The 9,801-nt window shown below is 48.5% G+C and overlaps 1 protein-coding gene across 2 annotated transcripts in view; it reads right to left on the bottom strand.

Annotated features, from left to right (window-relative positions):
• PRKCB (protein kinase C beta) overlaps window positions 1-2,172 on the bottom strand; it is a 332,144-nt gene extending 329,972 nt beyond the window's left edge. Inside the window, exons 1-2 of one of the 2 annotated variants that reach the window (XM_058711142.1) lie at window positions 1,769-2,172; window positions 728-759 (exon numbers count right to left, since the gene is read on the bottom strand). In XM_058711142.1, the coding sequence (XP_058567125.1) occupies window positions 728-759; window positions 1,769-1,941 (205 nt within the window). In that variant the 5' untranslated portion in view covers window positions 1,942-2,172. The remainder of the gene's footprint in view (window positions 1-727; window positions 760-1,768) is intronic. The other variant, XM_058711141.1, reaches the window with a different exon arrangement.
• Between the last annotated feature and the right edge of the window lie 7,629 nt (window positions 2,173-9,801).

The following is a 9,801-nucleotide window of genomic DNA, read 5'->3' on the forward strand; positions in this document are numbered from 1 at the left end:
AAATGTTGGATACCCTAAGGGCTAAACAAGTCCACAGGGAATTTGACCATGGAGAGCGAGTTTGCAGTGAGAAATGGCCAAGGCCACCTTACACAGGAGTACAAGTCACTACTAGGTTGAGCATCTCTGGCTAGGGTCAAGGATCTCAAACCAGGTGCAAAGACCCAGGTAACCAGTCACTTGGAGTCCTTCCTGTAGTAGCCAGAAGATGGAAAGGCAATCAGCATCGGCGAGGCACCCCATCTGGAACGACCTCTTTGAGAGAGGGAGGAGGCCCAGGGGACAACCCCGGTCACTTTTCTAGGGGATGCACCATATGCAGAGGTGGCAGCCACCTGTGGAGACTTCTGTGAAGCAGGGGAAGAGATAGAACCTCTCTCTGTGAGATGAGGAAGGGCCTCTCTGAGGAAGGGATCCTCCCAGAAATGGCCCCTGGAGACACTTCTTCCAGAAGCAGGACTGGCCAAGCAAGGTAGGTTCAGGTTCTTCCAGCCGCGAAGGCAGAAATAGGGTCTCTCACGGCACTCACCTGTCCTGGATGAAGCATCACTGCCCCCACATAAACACACGCCTTAAAAGGACCCTTTTGTGGTGATGCATTCCTAGCTTGGCAGGTCACTCTGACAGATACGATTCCTTCACTCCCTGCCTAACTCAGTCACTTCTAGAAAGTCTTTTTCACCATCTCTTCCCACAAACTGGGCATCCCCAGAGCCCCACAGCCTACCTTGGCACTGGAATCCTTGCTTCCCGAAGCCCCTGCAAAGGCAGAAACAGGCATGTCAGGCAGCCCTAGGGGCCCAGCCACCAGCTAGTTCCCCCACGTCACCCCCCTTCCCCGGTCCCTCTACCCCAGGTGCAACCTCCTAGCCACAGGCGGGTGCCCAAGAGTCTTCCGCCTTTGGGGGAGGGGGCAGCTGGGAGCTCGACGGTAACCCCCACCTCCCCCTCAGAAGGCAGAACAGAGAGGCTGCGACCACCAGATGGCGGGATGGGGGGAGCCTTTCCGTCGCAGGGAGGGTGGGGGCCAGGCGGGAGATCTGCCCACAGAGATGCCCCGGTACCTTCGGGGAAAGAGAAGAGATAAAGCCACATCCAGAGGGAGGATGAGAAAGACCCCGCGGTGGTGGGGTTCCCCAGGGGGCTGCGAAGAGAGAAAGGGCTCCCCATGTCTAGAGGGACGGGGCGAGAGCTGGCAATAAAGGTCTCCGCAGTGAAGCGAGGGGAAAACTGAGGAGCGCAAAGGGGAACCCTGGCCCGCAGGAAAGAGCAGTAAGAGATAACCCGAGGCGGCACGGCGGGAGACACAGAAGGGGAGGAAAGGATGCCCCACGCCCGCAGGGAGATAGACAGGACACCCAGGGCACTGCCCCCGGAAAGGAGGGGAGGGGGTGCGGGCGCCGCGAGCCTGGAAAGAGGCGGGGAGACGGGGAACCCCGAGAGAGCGGGCACTCGAGGTGCTGCCCTCCAGGGAGGGACAGCCACCCCGCGCTCGGAGCAGCCGGAGAACCAGCGCCCGCGACGCGGCCCCGGGGCTCTCCCGAGGCGGCTGGGAAGAAGAGCGGGCAGGAGGCGCCCCGCGGCCGGCCGTCTGGGGCCGGGGAGGAGGAAGCCGCAGGACTGTGCACCCGGGCGTCCGGGGCGGGGAGCCGGGGATGCGGGGCCCGGCGGCGCTCGTCTCCCCCTCGGGGACGCGGAGAGGGGGGCCCCGCGCGCGGCGCTGCCCTCGGGGCCCCGGGAAGGTGCCCCTGCGCCGGCGCGCTCTCACCAGATGAAGTCGGTGCAGTGGCTGCAGAAGGTGGGCTGCTTGAAGAAGCGGGCGGTGAATTTGTGGTTCTTCACCTCGTGCACGTTTTTCTGCCGGAGGGCGCCTTTGCGGGCGAAGCGCACGGTGCTCTCCTCGCCCTCGCTCGGCGGCGGCCCCGCAGCCGGGTCAGCCATCTTGCGCGCGGGGAGCGGGAGCCGAGAGGTGCCGGCCCCGGGGCCGCGGGAGCGCGGGCTGCGGGCCCGGGAGGCGCGCGAGGAGGCGGCCGCTGCTGCCGCCCGGGGCCGCGGGCGCTTCCCCTGCGCCGGCTCTGGCCGCCGCGGCGCGCGGAGCTGAGGCTGTCACTCGCCCAGCTGCCGCCGCTCGTCCAGCTGCGCTTGGCACCGCTGGCCCCAGCTGCGGGGGAGGGAGGCGGAGCCCCGGGCAGGCCCCGCCTCCTTCATTTGCATCGCGCCCAGGCCCCGCCCAGCGCCGCCAGCTGCTTTACATATTGGCACCCCTGAGACTGCCGGCCTCCCAGCGAAGTGTTCACCGCCGCAGCGCTGCGGCGCGGGGACCGCAGTCTGCTATCGTCAGCCCTGAGCCTCGCCCCCTGCCCCACTCCTGCGCCTGAGGTTGCATTAAGGGGATGAGCACCTTGGGTGCGCCCCCTGGGGAACCCAGAGCGGAAGGACCGACGGGGACTGGGGGTGGGAGGTGGCAAGGGTGGGCGCGACGGATTCCACCCGGCCTCTGCAGAGACTGGTGCCCATCCACCCCGCCTCCATCCCATTGGTCATTCTGCACGCGTCTCCTGGAGGGATGGACTCCCGCTGTCACTCATTCGGAAAGGCCTGTGGCTCCACACACTTACACACACATACGCACACACTGCAGAGGTAGGGGAGGAGCACAATTATTATGTGTGTGTGTGTGTGTGTGTGTGTGTGTATGTGTGTGTGAGCGTACATGTATATATATATATGTATATGCACATCTCATATATATATATATATATATATCCACCACAAAGACATTTCTTGGCTTTGCTTGCCCAACCGTTTAGAAGGGAACTCCCTACTTTCTGTCCATCCCCTCCACCAAGAGACTCAGTTTCTTCAATTGTAAAATGGGGCTGAAGGTGACCCGTCTTCACAAATGCTAGTCATATTTGTGCACCATCTGAAAAAAGAAAAAGAAAAAGTCTATCCGGTTGTTGAATTTGAATAGCAAGAGGTATCCATAATAGTAAAATCTCTCCAGATGCTACCACCTGCCCAAAATACCTGCATCTGGAGGCTTCTTCTATTTGTTAAAGAGGGAAATTAAAAGATATTAGAGAGATGCTAAAGACACACTAACGTCCAACTGGGATCCTCTCCTGGATGGAATCTGAAGGATGGAAAGGTAACCAAAAAGAATGATAATTGTCCAGATGAGTAAATAATAATGCAGTATGATTTAGCCCTATCCATGCCCTGTGTCTCAGACATCCCCCACACCATGCCCTACTCTCTGGGAACACAGTGCTGCATTAGACCATGAACTTCTTCACTACACCTAGGTTCTGAGAGTAGGCACTGCTCACCATTATGTCATCAGAGCCAAACTCCATGCCTGACACCGTCTCAGAGCCCCATAAATATCGGTTGAATGAGTGATTATGTAAATATGTGAGCAAATGAAAGCTTAAAGGACACTGCCCCTCACCCCTCACTGTGTCCTGTATGTGTTCAATAATAATAAACCTCGAGTGCTAGGTAGATGTCACAGGTACTTGCACTGTCTTACTTAGTCCTTGCAACAATGACCTTGTGTAAGTCCAGAATTTTCATTGTGAAGAAGGATGGTGAGGCTCAGGGTGATTAAGATATACACCCAAAGTCATGCTGTTGTTGAATGGAGAGGTTAGGCCACGCTAACTACAAAGCATACTGGTGATAAAGGCACGAAAGAGAGCAGGGTGGAGTTGAACAAGCTACAGTGAACTCCTGCCTAATGAAGCTCAGGTACCGCCATGACGATTTCGCCTGGAAGCTGCTGAGTGGTTAAGTCATTATTAGGCTACATGTGGAGAGCCAGGGCTGTGTTAATAGAATGTCCCTGTGCTGCATAGGAATTCAAAGGTAAGGAGGAAAAAATAGCATTCACTTTTAAGGTTGACATGTTTTGGAAACTGGACGTGCCTGTCTATTATTAGTCTTTTCAGAGGCCCCATCACCAACCAGGGAGGCTTGGGAAAACATCCCAGGAGACATTGCTGCTGAAGTAGATTTCCTTTGAACCGATGAGCTGGAAGCTTGCAGCCCACATCCTGCCTTTTGAACGAACTGCTCTGGATGACTTTGCTCTGTAACAACAAACAGTACCTCATGGGGCCCGAGCCTGGAGAGGCAAGGGCTGGTGGATACCAAAGAAACACTGGATTCTGGGAGGGGCTGCACCATCTGAGGATGAGGGGACACAGTTCCCATTGGACCCAGATCCCCAGGACAGGGGTATACAACCGGTGGCCCTTAGATGCACTTTTTTAGCCAGCGAAGCAAAATTTTTTTTGTTCATATTGGGTATAGAATTTCACATAAATATCCAGATTCTGACTTCTCTAGGAAGCAAGATATGGTTACATGGAACCCACATTCTGCCATTCACTCATTCATTTGTTCATTCCTTTAGCAATGAATTTATTGAGCACCAGCTAGGTGCTGTTCCACACACTGTTAAACAAAACAGACAGCAGGCCCAGCCTTCATGGAGCTTATAGTCTAATGGGCAAGATAGGCAATAACCTAATAAACTAACAAATCTATACTAGGTGGTGTAGAGATTGATGCCGTAAAAGAAACAAGAAAACATGGTAAAGGAATGAAGAATGACAATGGCCAGGAAAACCCTTTCTGATAAGGGGACATCTGAGAAAAGATCTCAGTGAAGTGAGAGGGTGAGCCACCGTGCTATCTGAGGGTAGTGATCGAGACAGAGAAAACAAGCAAATGCAAAGGACCTGGGAAAGGAGTGTGCTCAGCATGTTGGAGAAACAGGAAAGAGGCCTCTGTGGCTGGAGAGGAGAGGACACAAAGGGTACAAGACAAGGTCAGTAAGGTAGCAGGGCACTGTAGACTTGTAAGGAGTCTGGATTTCATTTCAGCGAACAGGAGGCTATTGGACAGTTGAGAGCAGAGAAGTGGCCTGATTACTTGCTTCCTTTTTTTGTTTGTTGTTGTTGTTTAAATGTTTATTTTTGAGAGCGCGCACGCGCGCTCACACACACACACACACACACACGCATGCGCGTGGGGGAGGGGCAGAGAGTGAGGAAGACAGAAGATTTGAAACAAACTATTTGCTGACAGCAGAGAGCCCAATGCAAGGCTTGAACTCACAAGCCGTGAGTTTTGAACTTGAGCCAGAGTCAGATGCTTAACCGGCTGAGCCACCTGTTGTTGTTGTTGTTGTTTTTAAAATTACCCCAGATACCGTGTGGAAAATAGATTGAAAAGGGGATAGAATAGAAGCAGGAGAAGCAGTCGAGATCATTTGAGTAGATAAGGCAAGAGATGGTGACAACACAGCTTGGTGCCACATGGACCTAAAGGCTTGCTATAGATTCATTGTGGGTCCTCTAGGTCACCAGAGCCCCACTCGGTCCACCCTGCTAATAAAGGCATGAATGCTAGCCGCTTGAAAGATTTCAGAGGCAACGGGAGGCAGGTTGTTCTGGCCAGGAATGGAGTCCAACGTGTCTTAAGTCCAAGCTTCAAGGTTTCTGTGGGTGCCATAATGAATTATCACAAAACCAGGTGGGCTAAAAACAACAGAAATTGATTCTTTCACAATTCTGGGAGCCAGAAGGCTGAAATCAAGATGTCGACAGGGCCCTACTCTCTCTGGAGGCTTCAGAGAAGAATGCTTCCTCGTCTCTTCCAAATTTCAGTGTCTGTCAGGGCATCTGGGTGGCTCAGTTGGTGGAGTATCCGACTTCAGCTCAGGTCATGATCTCACAAGTCATGGGTTCAAGCCCTGCATCAGGCTCTGTGCTGACCGCTCAGAGCCTGGAGCCTGCTTCAGATTCTGTGTCTCCCTCTCTCTCTGCCCCTCCCATGCTCATGCTCTGTCTCTCTCTGTCTCTCAAAAATTAGTGAATGTCAAATTTCAGTGGCTTCCAACATTCCTTGGCTTGTGGCCACATCACCCCCATCTCTGCCTCCATCTTCATATCAACATCTCTCTCTGTGTCTCTCTTCTCCTCCTCTGTCTAATAACCTCTGTGTATCTCTTACAAGGACACGGGTCATCAGATTTAGGGCTCAACCAGATAATCTGGGATGATCTCTTCATCTCAAAATCCTTAACATAATTACATCTGCAAAGAAACTTTTCAAGTAAGATAACATTCACAGGAATGTTAATTCCAGGAATTAAGACATGAACACTTCTTTTTGGGGGGGCAGGGGCCACCACCCAACCCACCGTAGTGCATAACCCTGGACAAGTCACTTCCTCCTTCTGTGCCTTGCTTTCCTGTAAAACAGGGGTGGAGATGTAATAGTTTGCCTTCCAAATCTTTCATTCCAGGTTGCGTTCTCCAATATCATAGTCACTAGCCACATATGGCTAGTGAGTATCTGGAATGTAGCTCATCTGAATTGCGATGTGATTGTAAGTATAAAATACGTCCCAAAATATCAAGTACTTAGAATGAAAAAGAATGTAAAATACTTCATAAATAACTTTTATCTTTATTGCATGTTGAAATTGTAACATTTTGGATATATTGGGCTAAAACGGATTTCTAAAGTTAATTTCACCTGTTTCTTTTTACTTTTTTAATGTGGCTACTAGAAAATACAAAACTATATATGTGACTCACATTATATTTCTCTAGACTATTTCTCTATTCTAAAGAACAGACTTTAAATAATATTAAATAAATTGTTAAAACTGGGTAATGTAAATAAAAGCTTATCTCTACTCTATGTGGTATCAGCAGTGATGGCTTGACCAGAGGCTGAAGGACCTGCTTTCAAGATGCTCACTCACATGGCTGATAAGTTGGTGCTGGCTGTCAGTTGAGAGCTCACTCAGGGCTTTGAACCAGGGCCTTTGGGTCTCTTTATGTGGGCCTCTCCATGGCAGCTTGAGCTTCCTCATAGCATGGTGGTTGAATTCCAAGAGTGAGTGCTCCAAGAGGTAAGAAATAGAAGATAACAGTTCTCAAAGCCTGACCTGGAAAACTGGTACAGCATCATTTCTGACATATGCTAATGGTGAAGAAATCACAGAGCCTATATTCATGTCCCAATAAAAAGACCCCAAGTCTCAGGGCACCTGAGTGGCTCAGTCGATTGAGGGTCTGCCTCTTGATTTCAGCTCAGGTCATGATCTCCTAGTATGTGAGATCAAGTCCTGCGTTGGGCTCCGTGCTGACAGTGCAGAGCCTATTGGAATTCTCTCTTTCCTGCTCTCTGCCCCTCCCTTGCTCATGCTCCCTCTCTCTCAATCTTTCTCTCTCTCTCACTCACTCAAAGTAAGTAAATAAACATGAAAAAATACCCCATGTCTCAATAAAGAGTGTCAGAAAATTGGGGGGGCCACACAGGAGGAGCTCAATAAATATGTATTGAATTAATAAAACGCCATGCTTCCCATTTAACATACGAGAAAACAGAAACTTGGAAAAGTGAAGCAATTCTCAAGGTCACTTTAGAACTGCTACTAATGATAAATTAACTAATATTAAGAAACAGAAAAGTATGGCCCATTCAAAGGGAAAACCTAAATCAACAGAAACTGTCTCAGTGCAAGACCCCATAGAGAAACTACTAAACAAAGATTTTAAAACAACTGTCTCAAAATGCTCAAAGAACTAAAGGAAGATATGGAGAAAGTCAAGAGAAGGATGGGTGAACAAAGTGGAAATATCAAGAGAGAACCTAAAAAGAAACCAAAAGAGATTCTAGAACTGAAGAGTACAATAATTGAAATAAAAAAATTCAGTAAAGGGGCTCCTGGGTGGCTGAGTCGGTTAGGCGGCCGACTTCGGCTCGGGTCACGGTCTCATGGTCCATGGGTTCGAGCCCCGCGTCGGGCTCTGTGTTGAGGGCTCGGAGCCTGGAGACTGTTTCACATTCTGTGTCTCCCTCTCTCTCTGACCCTCCCCCGTTCATGTTCTGTCTCTCTCTGTCTCCAAGATAAATAAACGTTAAAAAAAAAAAAATTCAGTGAAGGGATTCAAAGGCAGATTTGAGCAGACAGACAAAGGAATCAGTGAACTTGAAGATAGGACAATTGAAATTATCAAAGAACAGAAGGATAAAACAAATGGAAAAAAAAAAAAGTAAACACAGCCTAAGGATCTGTAGAATGCTATGTGTAAAGGCACATACTTATTGTGGGACCACGCCAAGGGGAAACAAGACGGAAAGGGGAGAAAGGTTATTTGAAGAAATAATGGCCAAAACTTCCCAAGTTTCATGAAAGTCATGAATACAGTCACCCAAGGACCTCAAATAACTTGAAGTGAGGTAAATTCAAAGACACTCACTCCGAGACAGATTGTAATCAAACTGTCAAAAGACAAAGACAGAGATTCTTGAAAGCAGCCAGAGAGAAGTGACTCATCACATACAAGGAATCCTCTATAAGATGATAATCAGATTTCTCATCAGAAACTTTGGAGGCCAGAAGACAGTGAAATGGTACATTCATAGTGATAAATGGAAAAAAGAAACAACGACAACCCTGTCAACCAGGAATCTTAAAACTGGCAACACTGTCCTTGCAACTGTGAGGAAGACAGTAAGACATTCGTTCTTGGATAAACAAAAACTTAGGGATTTTTTTCATCACTAGGCTTGCCCTGCAAGAAATGCTAAAGACGATCGTGTAGTTTGAAATGACACTAGATTGTAACTCAGAGCCATGTGAAGAAATAAAGATCTCAGTAAAAGTGAACATATATGGGCAATTATGAAATCCAGCATTAACATAGAAATGGTTTATACCTCCACTTTTTGTTTTCTACATGGTTTCCAAGACTAATACAACTTGGGGCACCTGGCTGTCTCCGTCGCAAAGGTATGCAACTCTTGATCTCAAGACTACAGGCTGTACACCAGGCATGGAGCTCACTAAAAAAAAGAAAATTAAAAAAAAAAACAATAAAAAGACTAATACATTTTGTTTACAAAACAATTATTAGGCCTAAAAGCTAGTACCATTGTAAGTCTGGTTTGTAATGCCACACGTTTTTTTCTACATAATTTAAGAGGCAATGCATTATTGGTTTGTATTTTTGGACACACAGTGTATAATGATGTCATTTTGTGACATCAATAATGGAAGGAGGTGGGGGTTCCCTGGGGGGCTCAGTCAGTTAAGCGGCCGACTATTGATTTCAGCTCGGGTCATGATCTCGTAGTTCGTGAGATTGAGCCCCACATTGCGGGGGGCTGACAGCACAGAGCCTGCTTGAGATTCTCTCTCTCTCTCTCTCTCTCTCTCTCTCTCTCTCCCTCCCTCTACCCCTCCCCTGCTGTCTTTCTCTCTCAAAATAAATAAACATTTTAAAAAAATAAAAAAATATAATTGAAGGAAGTGGGAACAGTACCGTATGGGAGCAGAGTTCTGTATGTTGTTGAAGTTAAGCTAGTACAAATTTAAATTATAGTGTTTTAACTTTAGGATGTTAAATGCAATCTCCATAGTAGCCACAAAGAAAACAGTTATAGAATATACACAAAAGGAAATGAGAAGGGAATTAAAATGTTTCACTACAAAAAAATCAGCTAAACACAAAGAGAGTAATGCAAGAAACGAGGAATAAAAAAACCATAAGGCATATAGAAAACAAATAACAAAATGACAGAAGTAAGTTCCTCCTTATCAGTAATTCAGTAATTTTGTTTGTTTGTTTTCGAGAGAAGGAGACAGATAGCAAGTGGGGAAAAGAGCAGAAGGACAGAGAATCTCCACACTGAGTGTGGAGTCTGACACTGGGCTTGATCCCACAACCCTGGGATCATGACCTGAGCCAAAATCAAGAGTTGGACACTCAA

The sequence above is a fragment of the Neofelis nebulosa genome, chromosome 18, assembly GCF_028018385.1.
Source record: "Neofelis nebulosa isolate mNeoNeb1 chromosome 18, mNeoNeb1.pri, whole genome shotgun sequence".
Taxonomy (NCBI): domain Eukaryota; kingdom Metazoa; phylum Chordata; class Mammalia; order Carnivora; family Felidae; genus Neofelis; species Neofelis nebulosa.